The sequence below is a fragment of the Heptranchias perlo genome, unplaced genomic scaffold, assembly GCF_035084215.1.
Source record: "Heptranchias perlo isolate sHepPer1 unplaced genomic scaffold, sHepPer1.hap1 HAP1_SCAFFOLD_1432, whole genome shotgun sequence".
In the NCBI taxonomy this organism is placed as follows: domain Eukaryota; kingdom Metazoa; phylum Chordata; class Chondrichthyes; order Hexanchiformes; family Hexanchidae; genus Heptranchias; species Heptranchias perlo.
Window position 1 is genome coordinate 20300 of NW_027138681.1, and position 18138 is coordinate 38437.

General features: G+C 52.1%; 1 protein-coding gene across 1 annotated transcript in view; it reads left to right on the top strand.

Moving 5' to 3' along the window:
* LOC137308909 (adenylate cyclase type 5-like) overlaps positions 1 to 18131 on the top strand; it is a 37058-nt gene extending 18927 nt beyond the window's left edge. The window contains exons 7-12 of the mRNA XM_067977356.1: positions 1239 to 1265; positions 8281 to 8413; positions 9386 to 9649; positions 13709 to 13913; positions 15105 to 15229; positions 17717 to 18131. Of these exons, the coding sequence (XP_067833457.1) occupies positions 1239 to 1265; positions 8281 to 8413; positions 9386 to 9649; positions 13709 to 13913; positions 15105 to 15229; positions 17717 to 17920 (958 nt within the window). The 3' untranslated portion in view covers positions 17921 to 18131. The remainder of the gene's footprint in view (positions 1 to 1238; positions 1266 to 8280; positions 8414 to 9385; positions 9650 to 13708; positions 13914 to 15104; positions 15230 to 17716) is intronic.
* The last annotated feature ends 7 nt before the right edge of the window (positions 18132 to 18138 follow it).

Below are 18138 nucleotides of genomic sequence, written 5' to 3' on the forward strand. Positions count from 1 at the left end.
AGCCTGTTACACAGGAACAGGAGGAGGCCATTCAGCCCCTCGAGCCTGTTACACAGGAACAGGAGGAGGCCATTCAGCCCCTCGAGCCTGTTACACAGGAACAGGAGGAGGCCATTCAGCCCCCTCGAGCCTGTTACACAGGAACAGGAGGAGGCCATTCAGCCCCCTCGAGCCTGTTACACAGGAACAGGAGGAGGCCATTCAGCCCCCCTCGAGCCTGTTACACAGGAACAGGAGGAGGCCCATTCAGCCCCCTCGAGCCTGTTACACAGGAACAGGAGGCCGTTCAGCCCCTCGAGCCTGTTACATAGGAACAGGAGGAGGCCGTTCAGCCCCTTGAGCCTGTTACATAGCAACAGGAGGAGGCCATTCAGCCCCTCGAGCCTGTTCCGCCATTCAGTTAGATTCAGTTCATTAGATGGTTGATCTGTATCTTAACCCCATTTACCCTCCTTTGCTCCGTATCCCTCGATACCCAACAAAAATCTATCGATCTCAGTTTTGAAAGCTCCAATTGACCCCCAGCCTCAACAGCTTTTTTGGGGGAGAGAGTTCCAGATTCCCACTCCCCTTTGTGTGAAGAAATGCTTCCCGACATCACCCCCTGAACGGCCCGGCTCTGATTTTAAGGTTCTGCCCCCCCCCCCCCTTGTTCTGGACTCCCCCCACCAGAGGAAATAGTTTCTCTCTATCGACCCTATCGAATCCTTCAATCATCTCAAACCCCTCGATTAGATCACCCCTTAATCTTCTACACTCGAGGGAATACAAGCCCAGTCTGTGCGGCCTGTCCTCGTAGTTTAACCCTTTCAGCCCCCGGTGTAACGCAGTCGCCCTTCAGTGAGATCGCGGGGCGGGCGATACACAGATTGCACGTACTCCGGCCGCATCGGTGGGAGCTTCTCGACACTGAGTCCAGCGTCAAGCGGACTGTTCTCTCCTGGACGGTGTTGATCTCCTTGAGTCGTCCTGTGCCTGCACCCGTCCAGGTGAGTGGAGGGAGTTGCTCCCGTCGCACTCCTGACTCGAACCTTGTGGACGGTGGTGAGGCTTGAAAGGGGAGGGGGGCCAAGAGGGGAGCCGCTCACCACAGAACAGGCCCTTGGCATTGATCCTGGAGTCGCGGTGGTGGTTTGGCTGGTCCACCTCGGCTCCCTGATGAAACAGGGAATGTTGACATGATATGCGTGCATTGTGTGTTGTTAATTCAGACCGATCTCTCTCTCATCTATCCCCAGAACCACCTACAATGGAACAGTGACCTGGTAAGTGCAGAAACGATTTGTCTCCTGCTCACTTCCTGACGCTACCAGTTCGCTGGGTGCACGGGGTTCTGGGGGGGCCGAGTGTTGGCTTGTTGCATTGAGCTGGGGGGAGGGCGAGATGGTGGGGGGGGTGGGGGTTGCAGGACGCGAACAAACCGACAAGAGGCCAGAAATCAGGAGCCAGAAACGGTGCGCGTTTTTGGAGGTGGACGGGGCAGAGTCCACACCGCTGGCCAGTCTCGAGGAGAGGGCGGGAGAAATCAGGGAGTGGGGGCACATCGCTCCCGTCGGGAGGGGGTTCAAACCTCTGGAAATAAAGGAGGACGGGGAGACCGAGGGAGGTGAGGAGTTTCACACTTTCTCAGGTCGAGTAACGGAGAGTCTTGTACTGAGGGTGGGGGTATGGGAGAGTGTTATAACTGAGGGTCTTGTACTGAGGGTGGGGGTATGAGAGAGTGTTATAACTGAGAGTCTTGTACTGAGGGTGGGGGGTATGGGAGAGTGTTATAACTGAGAGTCTTGTACTGAGGGTGGGGGGTATGAGAGAGTGTTATAACTGAGAGTCTTGTACTGAGGGTGGGGGTATGGGAGAGTGTTATAACTGAGGGTCTTGTACTGAGGGTGGGGGTATGAGAGAGTGTTATAACTGAGAGTCTTGTACTGAGGGTGGGGGTATGGGAGAGTGTTATAACTGAGGGTCTTGTACTGAGGGTGGGGGTATGGGAGAGTGTTATAACTGAGAGTCTTGTACTGAGGGTGGGGGGTATGAGAGAGTGTTATAACTGAGAGTCTTGTACTGAGGGTGGGGGGTATGGGAGAGTGTTATAACTGAGAGTCTTGTACTGAGGGTGGGGGTATGGGAGAGTGTTATAACTGAGAGTCTTGTACTGAGGGTGGGGGTATGGGAGAGTGTTATAACTGAGGGTCTTGTACTGAGGGTGGGGGTATGGGAGAGTGTTATAACTGAGGGTCTTGTACTGAGGGTGGGGGGTATGAGAGAGTGTTATAACTGAGAGTCTTGTACTGAGGGTGGGGGGTATGGGAGAGTGTTATAACTGAGAGTCTTGTACTGAGGGTGGGGGTATGGGAGAGTGTTATAACTGAGGGTCTTGTACTGAGGGTGGGGGGTATGAGAGAGTGTTATAACTGAGAGTCTTGTACTGAGGGTGGGGGGTATGGGAGAGTGTTATAACTGAGAGTCTTGTACTGAGGGTGGGGGTATGGGAGAGTGTTATAACTGAGAGTCTTGTACTGAGGGTGGGGGTATGGGAGAGTGTTATAACTGAGGGTCTTGTACTGAGGGTGGGGGTATGGGAGAGTGTTATAACTGAGGGTCTTGTACTGAGGGTGGGGGTATGAGAGAGTGTTATAACTGAGAGTCTTGTACTGAGGGTGGGGGTATGAGAGAGTGTTATAACTGAGAGTCTTGTACTGAGGGTGGGGGTATGAGAGAGTGTTATAACTGAGGGTCTTGTACTGAGGGTGGGGGTATGAGAGAGTGTTATAACTGAGAGTCTTGTACTGAGGGTGGGGGTATGAGAGAGTGTTATAACTGAGGGTCTTGTACTGAGGGTGGGGGTATGGGAGAGTGTTATAACTGAGAGTCTTGTACTGAGGGTGGGGGTATGAGAGAGTGTTATAACTGAGGGTCTTGTACTGAGGGTGGGGGTATGAGAGAGTGTTATAACTGAGAGTCTTGTACTGAGGGTGGGGGTATGAGAGAGTGTTATAACTGAGGGTCTTGTACTGAGGGTGGGGGTATGAGAGAGTGTTATAACTGAGAGTCTTGTACTGAGGGTGGGGGTATGGGAGAGTGTTATAACTGAGGGTCTTGTACTGAGGGTGGGGGGTATGAGAGAGTGTTATAACTGAGAGTCTTGTACTGAGGGTGGGGGTATGAGAGAGTGTTATAACTGAGAGTCTTGTACTGAGGGTGGGGGTATGAGAGAGTGTTATAACTGAGGGTCTTGTACTGAGGGTGGGGGTATGGGAGAGTGTTATAACTGAGGGTCTTGTACTGAGGGTGGGGGGTATGGGAGAGTGTTATAACTGAGAGTCTTGTACTGAGGGTGGGGGTATGGGAGAGTGTTATAACTGAGAGTCTTGTACTGAGGGTGGGGGGTATGGGAGAGTGTTATAACTGAGGGTCTTGTACTGAGGGTGGGGGGTATGGGAGAGTGTTATAACTGAGAGTCTTGTACTGAGGGTGGGGGGTATGAGAGAGTGTTATAACTGAGAGTCTTGTACTGAGGGTGGGGGGTATGGGAGAGTGTTATAACTGAGAGTCTTGTACTGAGGGTGGGGGGTATGGGAGAGTGTTATAACTGAGGGTCTTGTACTGAGGGTGGGGGGTATGAGAGAGTGTTATAACTGAGGGTCTTGTACTGAGGGTGGGGGGTATGAGTGAGTGTTATAACTGAGAGTCTTGTACTGAGGGTGGGGGGTATGAGAGAGTGTTATAACTGAGAGTCTTGTACTGAGGGTGGGGGTATGAGAGAGTGTTATAACTGAGAGTCTTGTACTGAGGGTGGGGGTATGGGAGAGTGTTATAACGGAGAGTCTTGTACTGAGGGTGGGGGTATGGGAGAGTGTTATAACTGAGAGTCTTGTACTGAGGGTGGGGGTATGAGAGAGTGTTATAACTGAGAGTCTTGTACTGAGGGTGGGGGGTATGAGAGAGTGTTATAACTGAGGGTCTTGTACTGAGGGTGGGGGTATGAGAGAGTGTTATAACTGAGAGTCTTGTACTGAGGGTGGGTGTATGGGAGAGTGTTATAACTGAGAGTCTTGTACTGAGGGTGGGGGGTATGAGAGAGTGTTATAACTGAGGGTCTTGTACTGAGGGTGGGGGGTATGGGAGAGTGTTATAACTGAGGGTCTTGTACTGAGGGTGGGGGGTATGGGAGAGTGTTATAACTGAGGGTCTTGTACTGAGGGTGGGGGTATGGGAGAGTGTTATAACTGAGAGTCTTGTACTGAGGGTGGGGGGTATGAGAGAGTGTTATAACTGAGAGTCTTGTACTGAGGGTGGGGGTATGAGAGAGTGTTATAACTGAGAGTCTTGTACTGAGGGTGGGGGGTATGAGAGAGTGTTATAACTGAGAGTCTTGTACTGAGGGTGGGGGTATGAGAGAGTGTTATAACTGAGGGTCTTGTACTGAGGGTGGGGGTATGGGAGAGTGTTATAACTGAGAGTCTTGTACTGAGGGTGGGGGGTATGAGAGAGTGTTATAACTGAGAGTCTTGTACTGAGGGTGGGGGTATGGGAGAGTGTTATAACTGAGAGTCTTGTACTGAGGGTGGGGGTATGGGAGAGTGTTATAACTGAGAGTCTTGTACTGAGGGTGGGGGTATGAGAGAGTGTTATAACTGAGAGTCTTGTACTGAGGGTGGGGGTATGAGAGAGTGTTATAACTGAGAGTCTTGTACTGAGGGTGGGGGGTATGGGAGAGTGTTATAACTGAGAGTCTTGTACTGAGGGTGGGGGGTATGAGAGAGTGTTATAACTGAGGGTCTTGTACTGAGGGTGGGGGGTATGAGAGAGTGTTATAACTGAGGGTCTTGTACTGAGGGTGGGGGGTATGAGAGAGTGTTATAACTGAGGGTCTTGTACTGAGGGTGGGGGTATGGGAGAGTGTTATAACTGAGAGTCTTGTACTGAGGGTGGGGGTATGAGAGAGTGTTATAACTGAGGGTCTTGTACTGAGGGTGGGGGTATGGGAGAGTGTTATAACTGAGAGTCTTGTACTGAGGGTGGGGGGTATGAGAGAGTGTTATAACTGAGAGTCTTGTACTGAGGGTGGGGGTATGGGAGAGTGTTATAACTGAGAGTCTTGTACTGAGGGTGGGGGTATGGGAGAGTGTTATAACTGAGAGTCTTGTACTGAGGGTGGGGGTATGAGAGAGTGTTATAACTGAGAGTCTTGTACTGAGGGTGGGGGTATGAGAGAGTGTTATAACTGAGGGTCTTGTACTGAGGGTGGGGGGTATGAGAGAGTGTTATAACTGAGAGTCTTGTACTGAGGGTGGGGGGTATGGGAGAGTGTTATAACTGAGAGTCTTGTACTGAGGGTGGGGGGTATGAGAGAGTGTTATAACTGAGGGTCTTGTACTGAGGGTGGGGGGTATGAGAGAGTGTTATAACTGAGGGTCTTGTACTGAGGGTGGGGGGTATGAGAGAGTGTTATTCCTGTACCCCGTGTTAATGTACCCCATGTTGTCTGTTCACTCCGTGTTATTCCTGTACCCTGTGTTAATGTACCCCATGTTGTCTGCTCACTCCGTGTTATTCCTGTACCCTGTGTTAATGTACCCCATGTTGTCTGCTCACTCCGTGTTATTCCTGTACCCCGTGTTAATGTACCCCATGTTGTCTGCTCACTCCGTGTTATTCCTGTACCCCGTGTTAATGTACCCCATTTTGTCTGCTCTCTCTGTTATTCCTGTACCATGTGTTAATGTACCCCATGTTGTCTGCTCACTCCGTGTTATTCCTGTACCCCGTGTTAATGTACCCCATGTTGTCTGCTCACTCCGTGTTATTCCAGTACCCCGTGTTAATGTACCCCATGTTGTCTGTCCACCCCATGTTATTCCTGTACCCCGTGTTAATGTACCCCATGTTGTCTGTTCACTCCGTGTTATTCCTGTACCCTGTGTTAATGTACCCCATGTTGTCTGTTCACCCCGTGTTATTCCTGTACCCCGTGTTAATGTGCCCCATGTTGTCTGTTCACCCCGTGTTATTCCTGTACCCCCGTGTTAATGTACCCCATGTTGTCTGCTCACTCCGTGTTATTCCTGTACCCCGTGTTAATGTACCCCATGTTGTCTGCTCACTCCGTGTTATTCCAGTACCCCGTGTTAATGTACCCCATGTTGTCTGTCCACCCCATGTTATTCCTGTACCCCGTGTTAATGTACCCCATGTTGTCTGTTCACTCCGTGTTATTCCTGTACCCTGTGTTAATGTACCCCATGTTGTCTGTTCACTCCGTGTTATTCCTGTACCCTGTGTTAATGTACCTCATGTCGTCTGTTCACTCCGTGTTATTCCTGTACCCCGTGTTAATGTGCCCCATGTTGTCTGTTCACCCCGTGTTATTCCTGTACCCCGTGTTAATGTAGCCCATGTTGTCTGCTCACTCCGTGTTATTCCTGTACCCTGTGTTAATGTAGCCCATGTTGTCTGTTCACTCCGTGTTATTCCTGTACCCCGTGTTAATGTACGCCATTTCGTCTGTTCACCCCGTGTTATTCCTGTACCCTGTGTTAATGTACCCCATGTTGTCTGTTCACTCCGTGTTATTCCTGTACCCTGTGTTAATGTACCCCATGTTGCCTGTTCACTCCGTGTTATTCCTGTACCCCCGTGTTAATGTACCCCATGTTGTCTGCTCACTCCGTGTTATTCCTGTACCCCGTGTTAATGTACCCCATTTTGTCTGCTCTCTCTGTTATTCCTGTACCATGTGTTAATGTACCCCATATTGTCTGTTCACTCCGTGTTATTCCTGTACCCTGTGTTAATGTACCCCATGTTGTCTGTCCATTCCGTGTTATTCCTGTACCGTGTTAATGTACCCCATGTTGTCTGTTCACCCCGTGTTATTCCTGTACCCCGTGTTAATGTACCCCATGTTGTCTGTTCACTCTGTGTTATCCTGTACCCTGTGTTAATGTACCCCATGTTGTTTGTCCATTCCGTGTTATTCCTGTACCCTGTGTTAATGTACCCCATGTTGTTTGTCCATTCCGTGTTATTCCTGTACCCCGTGCTAATGTACCCCATGTTGTCTGTTCACCCCGTGTTATTCCAGTACCCTGTGTCAATGTACCCCATGTTGTCTGTTCACTCTGTGTTATCCTGTACCCTGTGTTAATGTACCCCATGTTGTCTGTTCACTCCATGTTATTCCTGTACCCCGTGTTAATGTACCCCATGTTGTCTGTCCACCCCATGTTATTCCTGTACCCCCTGTTAATGTACCCCATGTTGTCTGTTCACTCCGTGTTATTCCTGTACCCTGTGTTAATGTATCCCATGTTGTCTGTTCACTCCGTGTTATTCCTGTACCCTGTGTTAATGTACCTCATGTCGTCTGTTCACTCCGTGTTATTCCTGTACCCCGTGTTAATGTGCCCCATGTTGTCTGTTCACCCCGTGTTATTCCTGTACCCCGTGTTAATGTAGCCCATGTTGTCTGCTCACTCCGTGTTATTCCTGTACCCCGTGTTAATGTACCCCATGTCGCCTGCTCACTCCGTGTTATTCCTGTACCCTGTGTTAATGTACCCCATGTTGTCTGTTCACTCTGTGTTATCCTGTACCCTGTGTTAATGTAGCCCATGTTGTCTGTTCACTCCGTGTTATTCCTGTACCCTGTGTTAATGTACCCCATGTTGTCTGTTCACCCCGTGTTATTCCTGTACCCCGTGTTAATGTACGCCATGTCGTCTGTTCACCCCGTGTTATTCCTGTACCCTGTGTTAATGTACCCCATGTTGTCTGTTCACTCCGTGTTATTCCTGTACCCTGTGTTAATGTACCCCATGTTGTCTGTCCATTCCGTGTTATTCCTGTACCCTGTGTTAATGTACCCCATGTTGTCTGTTCACTCCATGTTATTCCTGTACCCCGTGTTAATGTACCCCATGTTGTCTGTCCACCCCATGTTATTCCTGTACCCTGTGTTAATGTACCCCATGTTGTCTGTCCATTCCGTGTTATTCCTGTACCCTGTGTTAATGTACCCCCTGTTGTCTATTCACTCCGTGTTATTCCTGTACCCCGTGTTAATGTACCCCACGTCGTCTGTTCACCCCGTGTTATTCCTGTACCCCCTGTTGTCCGTGTACCCCACGTCGTCTGTTCACCCCATGTTATTCCTGCACCCCCTGTTGTCCGTGTACCCCACGTCGTCTGTTCACCCCGTGTTATTCCTGCACCCCCTGTTGTCCGTGTACCCCCCCATTATCCGTGTATCTCACGTCCCTCCATCCTCCTCTCTTACAGTCGTGAGGTGGGGACCAAGGTGGCTCTCAAGTACATGACCCCCGTAATTCTGATGGTCTTTGTCCTGGCCCTGTACCTTCACGCCCAGCAGGTCGAGAGTACGGCCCGTCTCGACTTCCTCTGGAAGCTGCAGGTGAGGAAACCTTTCGTTTATAAATCCCGACGGGAACCGGGTGGTGGGTCGGGGGACGGGCCCTTGTTGGATCAATTCCGAGTGGGACCCGGGTTTGTTCCCTTCCGTTTGAGTGGATTTGCGTTGCTGTTCTAACTGACTCGACCACAAAAGGTTCGCAGTAAACCTTCTGACACCAGGGGTTAGATTCCGAGGGCAGGTCGCACAGACCGGGCTCGTGTTCCCTCGAGTGTAGGAGATTAAGGGGTGATCTCATCGAGGGGTTTGAGATGATTAAAGGATTTGATAGGGTCGATAGAGAGAAACTATTTCCTCTGATGGGGGGAGTCCAGAACAAGGGAGGGGGCAGAACCTTAAAATCAGAGCCGGGTCGTTCAGGGGTGATGTCGGGAAGCATTTCCTCACACAAAGGGGAGTGGGAATCTGGAACTCTTCCCCCCCCCCAAAAAAAGTTATTGAGGCTGGGGGTCAATTGGAGCTTTCAAGACTGAGATTGATAGATTTTTGTTGGGTATCGAGGGATAGGGAACCAAGGCGGGTCGGTGGATCTAAGATACAGATAAGCCACGATCTGATTGAATGGCGGTACAGGCTCGAGGGGCTGAACGGCCTGTTCCCGTGCAGTGGGTCACAGAATCAGATCTCGGTCCTTGGGTTGTGGGCAGGAGCCCTCATTTCGGGGGACTCGGGGCCATAACCGAGAGTTAACACTGAGGCGGCCCGTACCTTACTCTGTTGTTTCTTTTATAGCCTTCGCGCCTGTCCTGATGTCTCCTCGGTGTCAAACTTTGTCTGATTTCACGCCCCCCCGTGAAGCGCCTCGGGGGGGGGCGGGGGGGGGACGTTTTACTGTGTAAACGCGGCTTGTCGCGACCCCGCTCGCTCTGCCTCGGATCGTTAGCAAAGTAGCGTCGAGGGCGGTTTCTGAGAGATACGATGTCAGAGGATCGCAAGTCTCTCTTTTCCTTCCAGGCCACGGAAGAGAAGGAGGAGATGGAGGAACTTCAGGCCTACAATCGCCGGCTGCTCCATAACATCCTGCCCAAGGACGTGGCCGCCCACTTCCTCGCCCGCGAGCGCCGCAATGACGAGCTGTACTATCAGTCGTGCGAGTGCGTGGCCGTCATGTTCGCCTCCATTAGCAACTTCTCCGAGTTTTATGTGGAGCTGGAGGCGAACAATGAGGGAGTGGAGTGTCTCCGGCTGCTGAACGAAATCATCGCCGACTTCGATGAGGTGACTAGAAGGTTCTGGGGTTTCAGTGAGGCACGCGTGGTGTATGAGCGTTCAGTGTGTGTGTGTGTGTGTGTGTGTGTGTGTGCGCGCGAGGGATTGTGTGTGTTTGTGAGCGAACATGTCTGAGTGTGTGAGTGAATGAACGCCTGTGTGTGTGTGTGAGCAAGCGTGCCTGCGTAGATCAGAGTTCATATGTGCGTGTCCGCATGTACGTGTGTGTGTGCATGTACGTGTGTGTGTGCATGTGTCTGAGTTTGTGTGTGTGCATGTCTGTGTGTATCTGTGTGTGCATGTGTCTCTGTGTGATTGTGTGTCTGTGTGTGCCTGTGTGTCTGTGTCTGTCTGTGCCTGTGTGTGCGTATGTGTGTGTGTGTGCATGTGTCTGTGTGTGTGCCCATGTCTGTTTCTGTGTATGCGTGTGTCTGTTTGTGTGTGTGCACGTGACTGTGTGTGTCTGTGCATGTGTCAGTGCGTGTGTCTCTATGCGATCATGTGTCTGTTTGTGCCTGTGTGTGTCTCTGTGTGATCATGTGTCTGTGTGTGTCTGTCTGTGTGTGTGTCTGTGTCTGTGCGTGTGTCTCTGTGTGATCATGTGTCTGTGTGTGTGTCTGTCTGTGTCTGTGTCACTGTGTGATCATGTGTCTGTGTGTGCCTGTGTCTGTGTGTGTGTGTGTCTGTCTGTGTCTGTGCATGTGTCTCTGTGTGATCATGTGTCTATGTGTGTTTCTTTGTGATCATGTGTCTCTCTGTGTGTCTCTGATCATGTCTCTCTGTGTGATCATGTCTCTCTGTGTGATTATGTGTGATCATGTGTCTCTCTGTGTGTTTCTTTGTGATCATGTGTCTCTCTGTGTGTCTCTGTGTGATCATATGTCTCTCTGTGTGATCATATGTGATCATGTGTCTCTCTGTGTGTCTCTGATCATGTCTCTCTGTGTGATCATGTCTCTCTGTGTGATTATGTGTGATCATGTGTCTCTCTGTGTCTCTCTGTGTGTCTCTGTGTGATCATGTGTCTCTCTGTGTCTCTCTGTGTGTCTCTGTGTGATCATGTCTCTCTGTGTGATTATGTGTGATCATGTGTCTCTCTGTGTCTCTCTGTGTGTCTCTGTGTGATCATGTGTCTCTCTGTGTGTCTCTCTGTGTGATCATGTGTCTGTGTGTCTCTCTGTGTGTCTCTCTGTGTGTCTCTCTGTGTGTCTCTCTGTGTGATCATGTGTCTGTCTGTGTGTCTGTGTGATCATGTGTCTCTCTGTGTGTCTCTCTGTGTGTCTCTGTGTGATCATGTGTCTCTCTGTGTGTCTTTCTGTGTGTCTCTGTGTGATCATGTGTCTCTCTGTGTCTTTCTGTGTGTCTCTGTGTGATCATGTGTCTCTCTGTGTGATCATGTGTCTCTCTGTGTGTCTGTGTGATCATGTGTCTCTCTGTGTGTCTCTCTGTGTGTCTCTCTGTGTGTCTCTGTGATCATGTGTCTGTGTGTCTCTCTGTGTGTCTCTCTGTGTGTCTCTCTGTGTGTCTCTGTGTGTCTCTCTGTGTGTCTCTCTGCGTGTCTCTCTGCGTGTCTCTCTGCGTGTCTCTGTGTGATCATGTGTCTTTCTGTGTGTCTCTGTGTGATCATGTGTCTCTGTGTGATCATGTGTCTCTGTGTGTGTCTGTGTGATCATGTGTCTGTCTGTGTGATCATGTGTGTCTGTGTGATCATGTGTCTCTGTGTGATCATGTGTCTTTCTGTGTGTCTCTCTGTGTGTCTCTCTGTGTGTCTCTCTGTGTGTCTCTCTGTGTGTCTCTCTGTGTGTCTCTGTGATCATGTGTCTGTGTGTCTCTCTGTGTGTCTCTCTGTGTGTCTCTCTGTGTGTCTCTCTGTGTGTCTCTCTGTGTGTCTCTCTGTGTGTCTCTCTGTGTGTCTCTCTGCGTGTCTCTGTGTGTCTCTGTGTGATCATGTGTCTCTCTGCGTGTCTCTGTGTGTCTCTGTGTGATCATGTGTCTTTCTGTGTGTCTCTGTGTGATCATGTGTCTCTGTGTGATCATGTGTCTCTGTGTGATCATGTGTCTCTGTGTGTGTCTGTGTGATCATGTGTCTGTCTGTGTGATCATGTGTGTCTGTGTGATCATGTGTCTCTGTGTGATCATGTGTCTTTCTGTGTGTCTCTGTGATCATGTGTCTGTGTGATCATGTGTCTCTCTGTGTGTCTGTGTGATCATGTGTCTCTGTGTGATCATGTGTCTCTGTGTGTCTCTGTGTGATCATGTGTCTCTCTGTGTCTCTCTCTGTGTCTCTCTCTGTCTCTCTCTGTGTCTCTCTGTGTGTCTCTGTGTGATCATGTGTCTCTCTGTGTCTCTCTCTGTGTCTCTCTCTGTGTCTCTCTGTGTCTCTCTGTGTGATCATGTGTCTCTCTGTGTCTCTCTCTGTGTCTCTCTCTGTGTCTCTCTCTGTGTCTCTCTCTGTCTCTCTCTCTGTCTCTCTCTGTGTCTCTCTCTGTGTCTCTCTCTGTCTCTCTGTGTGATCATGTGTCTCTCTGTGTCTCTCTCTGTGTCTCTCTCTGTGTCTCTCTCTCTGTCTCTCTCTCTGTCTCTCTCTCTGTCTCTCTCTGTGTCTCTCTCTGTGTCTCTCTCTGTCTCTCTCTGTGTCTCTCTCTGTGTCTCTCTGTGTGATCATGTGTCTCTGTGTCTCTCTCTGTGTCTCTCTCTGTGTGTCTCTCTGTGTGTCTCTCTCTGTGTCTCTCTCTCTGTCTCTCTCTCTGTCTCTCTCTCTGTCTCTCTCTCTGTCTCTCTGTCTCTCTGTGTGATCATGTGACTCTGTGTGTCTCTCTGTGTGTCTCTGTGATCATGTGTCTCTGTGATCATGTGTCTGTGTGTCTCTCTGTGTGTCTCTCTGTGTGTCTCTCTGTGTGTCTCTCTGTGTCTCTCTGTGTGTCTCTCTGTGTCTCTCTGTGTGTCTCTGTGTGTCTCTCTGTGTGTCTCTGTGTGTGTCTCTGTGTGTCTCTGTGTGTCTCTCTGTGTGTCTCTCTGTGTCTCTCTCTCTGTGTGTCTCTCTGTGTGTCTCTCTGTGTGATCATGTCTCTCTGTGTCTCTCTCTGTGTGATCATGTGTCTCTCTGTCTCTCTCTGTGTCTCTCTCTGTCTCTCTCTGTCTCTCTCTGTGTGATCATGTGTCTCTCTGTGTCTCTCTCTGTGTGTCTCTCTGTCTCTCTCTGTGTGTCTCTCTGTGTGTCTCTCTGTGTGTCTCTCTGTGTGTCTCTGTGTGATCATGTGTCTCTCTCTGTGTCTCTCTCTGTGTCTCTCTGTGTCTCTCTGTGTGATCATGTGTCTCTGTGTGTCTCTCTGTGTCTCTCTCTGTGTCTCTCTCTGTGTCTCTCTGTGTGATCATGTGTCTCTGTGAGTCTCTCTGTGTCTCTCTGTGTGATCATGTGTCTCTGTGTGTCTCTCTCTCTGTGTCTCTGTGATCATGTGTCTCTGTGTGTCTCTGTGTGTCTCTGTGTGTCTCTCTGTGTGTGTCTCTCTGTGTGTGTCTCTCTGTGTGTGTCTCTCTGTGTGTCTCTCTGTGATCATGTGTCTCTGTGTCTCTCTGTGTGTCTCTCTCTGTGTCTCTCTCTCTGTGTGTCTCTCTCTCTGTGTCTCTCTCTGTGTCTCTCTGTGTGATCGTGTCTCTCTCTGTGTCTCTCTCTGTGTGTCTCTCTGTGTGTCTCTGTGTGTCTCTCTCTGTGTCTCTCTCTGTGTCTCTCTCTGTGTGTCTCTCTGTGTCTCTCTCTGTGTGTCTCTCTGTGTCTCTCTCTGTGTCTCTCTCTGTGTCTCTCTCTGTGTCTCTCTCTCTGTGTCTCTCTCTGTGTCTCTCTCTGTGTCTCTCTCTGTGTCTCTCTCTGTGTGTCTCTCTCTGTGTGTCTCTCTCTGTGTCTCTCTCTGTGTCTCTCTCTGTGTCTCTCTCTGTGATCATGTGTCTCCGTCCCGGCCCACTGGGAACCAGGAGTGACGGTCTGTCCCGGTATTCTGGAGGTGGAGGGGGGCGAGAGGGGTTGTCTTTCGGGGCCACTGCCAGTCACACCCGTTTGTCCCTCCCCGACAGATTATCAGCGAGGAGCAGTTCAGGCAGCTGGAGAAGATCAAAACCATCGGCAGCACCTACATGGCAGCCTCGGGCCTGAACGACTCCACGTATGACAAGGCGGGAAAGACGCACATCATGGCCCTGGCGGACTACGCGACCCGGCTGATGGAGCAGATGAAGTACATCAACGAACACTCGTTCAACAACTTCCAGATGAAGATCGGTGAGTGCCCCAGCGGGCTCCCGCCCGCCTCCCTGCCCGCCTCCCCGCCCGTCCCCAGGCGTCTCGGGGCAGGGTAGTTCCACAGGAGCTGACTCTTGGACGAGACGCACCCCCCTCGTGGGCGGAGCCGGCTGGAGATCGGGGAGCGAGGCCCGGACTGCGCGGGTCGGGGCCGTCGGGTAACAGTGCAGTGCTGGACGTTGCAGTCTGCGGAGAGCGTGTCTGACCGACTGGAACTTCAACGGTGACAGCCCGTGACCCAGTGGGGAGCGCTCTCTCTCTCTCTCGCCGCTGACTCAGAAGGTCGTGGGTTCGAGCCCCCACTCCAGAGACTTAAGCCCCATAATCCAGGCCGACACTCCCGGTGCAGTGCTGAGGGAGCGCCGCACTGTCGGAGGGTCAGTGCTGAGGGAGCGCCGCACTGTCGGAGGGTCAGTACTGAGGGAGCGCCGCACTGTCGGAGGGTCAGTACTGAGGGAGCGCCGCACTGTCGGAGGGTCAGTGCTGAGGGAGCGCCGCACTGTGGGAGGGTCAGTACTGAGGGAGCGCCGCACTGTCGGAGGGTCAGTACTGAGGGAGCGCCGCACTGTTGGAGGGTCAGTACTGAGGGAGCGCCGCACTGTCGGAGGGTCAGTACTGAGGGAGCGCCGCACTGTCGGAGGGTCGGTGCTGAGGGAGCGCTGCACTGTCGGAGGGTCGGTACTGAGGGAGCGCCGCACTGTCGGAGGGTCAGTACTGAGGGAGCGCCGCACTGTCGGAGGGTCAGTACTGAGGGAGCGCCGCACTGTCGGAGGGGCCGTCTTTCGGATGAGACTTTAAACCGAGGCCCCGTCTGCCCCTCTCAGGTGGACGTAAAGGATCCCACGGCCACTATTTCGAAGAAGAGCAGGGGGGAGTTCTCCCCGGTGTCCTGGGGCCGATATTTATCCCTCAACCAACATCACTAAAAAATAACCAGATTATCTGGTCATTTATCAGACTGCTGTTTGTGGGATCTTGCTGTGCGCAAATCATCTGCCGTGTTTCCTACATTACAACAGTGACCACACTTCAAAAAGTCCTTCATTGTCTGTAAAGTGCTTTGGGACGTCCTGAGGTGGTGAGAGGGGCCGAATAAATGCGAGTTCCCTCCTCTTTTTGAGCACTAAATGAACAATCGGAGACCTGTAATCCTCTCCTTTCTCCCCTCAGGACTGAACATCGGGCCGGTGGTGGCTGGTGTGATCGGAGCCCGGAAACCTCAGTACGATATCTGGGGAAACACTGTGAACGTGGCCAGTCGGATGGACAGTACTGGTGTCCCCGACAAGATTCAGGTCAGAGCTCTCTAACAATGTGTGTAGGACGGTATTACACGGGCCGGGTGTGTGATACACATGGGAATACACAGACTGGGTGTGTACTACACAGGGGAATACACAGGCCGGGTGTGTGTTACACACAGGGGAATACACAGGCCGGGTGTGTGTTACACACGGGAATACACAGGCCGGGTGTGTGTTACACACAGGGGAATACACAGGCCGGGTGTGTGTTACACACGGGAATACACAGGCCGGGTGTGTGCTGCACATGGGAATACACAGGCCGGGTGTGTGCTACACACAGGGGAATACACAGGCCGGGTGTGTGCTACACATGGGAATACACAGGCCGGGTGTGTGCTACACACAGGGGAATACACAGGCCGGGTGTGTGCTACACACAGGGGAATACACAGGCCGGGTGTGTGCTACACATGGGAATACACAGGCCGGGTGTGTGCTACACACAGGGGAATACGCAGGCCGGGTGTGTGCTACACATGGGAATACACAGGCCGGGTGTGTGCTACACACAGGGGAATACACAGGCTGGGTGTGTACTACACACAGGGGAATACACAGGCTGGGTGTGTGCTACACATGGGAATACACAGGCCGGGTGTGTACTACACACAGGGGAATACACAGGCCGGGTGTGTACTACGCACAGGGGAATACACAGGCCGGGTGTGTGCCACACAAGGGAATACACAGACTTGGTATGTGCTATACACAGGCCAGGTGTGTGTTACGCACGGGAATACACAATGTAGGTGTGTGCTATACATGGGACTACACAGGCTAGGTGTGTGCTACACACAGGGGAATACACAGGACAGGCGTGTGCTACACACACGAGAATACACAGGCCGGGTGTGTGCTACACACAGGGGAATACACAGGCTGGGTTTGCGTTACACACGGGAAAACACAGGTGTGCATTACACCCACGGAAAGACACTGGCTGGTTGTGTGTTTTAAACGCTGGGCAGTGCGCAGGTTCGATGTCTGTGTTACACACGGGATTGCCTCCTGCGTAGCTCACTCCCAGGTGCCGAGTATTTGTGATTTGTTGGTATTCAGACAATGGTTGTAATGTGACTGCCGTTATACAAATACTCCCTCGCCTGACGCTGGGTACCTGCCGTTTGCCCTGTTGGAATGCGCTGCAGTCCGGCCCAGTCCCGTAAGAAAGGCCGGACGGAGAAAGGACCAAAGTCCATCCAGTTCGCCCTCCACCATCCGGGTAGTCACATGACGCAACGATAACAGAATCGTTGACTGATCGCAGCAATCAATCTCAATCAGTGAGTCGACAACGGAGCCGGACGTGAGGCGAGGGGGGAGACAGAGGTCCAAAGTCACTCGTTCCTCCCGAAACCCCGACCCACACGTCACGTCCCGGATTGCTCGCTCACCGCATCCCAGAATTTAAAAAATCCGCTGGACGAAATCGAGCCGATTCCGTAGATTGACCCGCTCGCTGAAATATCGTTCGCGCGGTTTATGAATGCCGCCCCCCCGCCCCCCGCCCCGCTGTTCCGGACAAGGCGTCTCACGGTCGACGCTATCCAGTCCCTTTCGAGTTCCCGTCATGTCGTCTCCCGTTACCTGTGCCCGCGACCGAGGCACCCCCTGCAGCTGCCTCACGTTGCAATGTAAACGCACCTGAATCGTTGCAAACAGGAAGGCAGGGAACGCAAAGCAGATGCGTCAGCATTGGAAGGGACCAAAGGGAGGCTGACGTTTCAAGGGTCGGCCCTGAGCCAGAACAGGAAAGTTGGGTTGAAGGAAGTGAAAGTGGGAAGGGGGAGGGGGAGGGGGAGGGGAGGGGGAGGGGGAGGGGAGGGGACTTCTCTTCGAATAGTGGCCGTGGGATCTTTTACCTGCACCCGAGAGGGGCGGACGGGGCCTCGGTTTAACGTCTCATCTGAAAGGCGGCCCCTCCGACAGTGCGGCACTCCCTCAGTACTGACCCTCCGACAGTGCAGCGCTCCCTCAGTACTGACCCTCCGACAGTGCGGCGCTCCCTCAGTACTGACCCTCCGACAGTGCGGCTCTCCCTCAGTACTGACCCTCCGACAGTGCGGCGCTCCCTCAGTACTGACCCTCCGACAGTGCGGCGCTCCCTCAGTACTGACCCTCCGACAGTGCGGCGCTCCCTCAGTACTGACCCTCCGGACAGTGCGGCGCTCCCTCAGTACTGACCCTCCGGACAGTGCGGCGCTCCCTCAGTACCGACCCTCTGGACAGTGCGGCGCTCCCTCAGTACCGACCCTCCGACAGTGTGGCGGCCGCTCACACACAGCCGCACCAGACAATGAGCCTGCTCAGTGACCCACCGTGGGAGAAGCCTTGGCCGCCTGCTCTTTTGAGGGGACGGTGGGGGGGTCGGGGGATGGACGTTTCCTTCCCCACAGCCTCTTTCGCCGGCCGAGTTGTTGACCGTTTGGTAAAAGATGTCTCTCTCTCTCTCTCTCTCTCTCTCTCGTTGACTAGGTGACGGGAGACATGCACGAGGTCCTGGCCGCCAAGGGTTACCGGCTGCAGTGCCGCGGGCTGGTGAAGGTGAAAGGCAAAGGGGAGATGATGACGTACTTCCTGAGTCAGGGGGCCCGCCAACAGTTAGCGGGGAGCCCACCAGACGCGGGGGGGGGAAAGCCGGAGAAAACCAACTGGACCCAGGCCTTGCTGTCTGAGTGACATTGAGGGCCAGCCTCCGTCCAAAAAACACAAAACAAAACAAGGTGTCCAAGCTTGGTACTGGAGAACAAACTCTTCTGTGAAGACTATTTTGGTGCCACATTAGAAGAATTTTGAACATTTTAGGAACGGAAAAGTGATACTTTTAAAAAATGATCGGAAATGACTTATTTATTTATTATTATTATTATTATTATTATTATTTGCTCTTGTGTTCA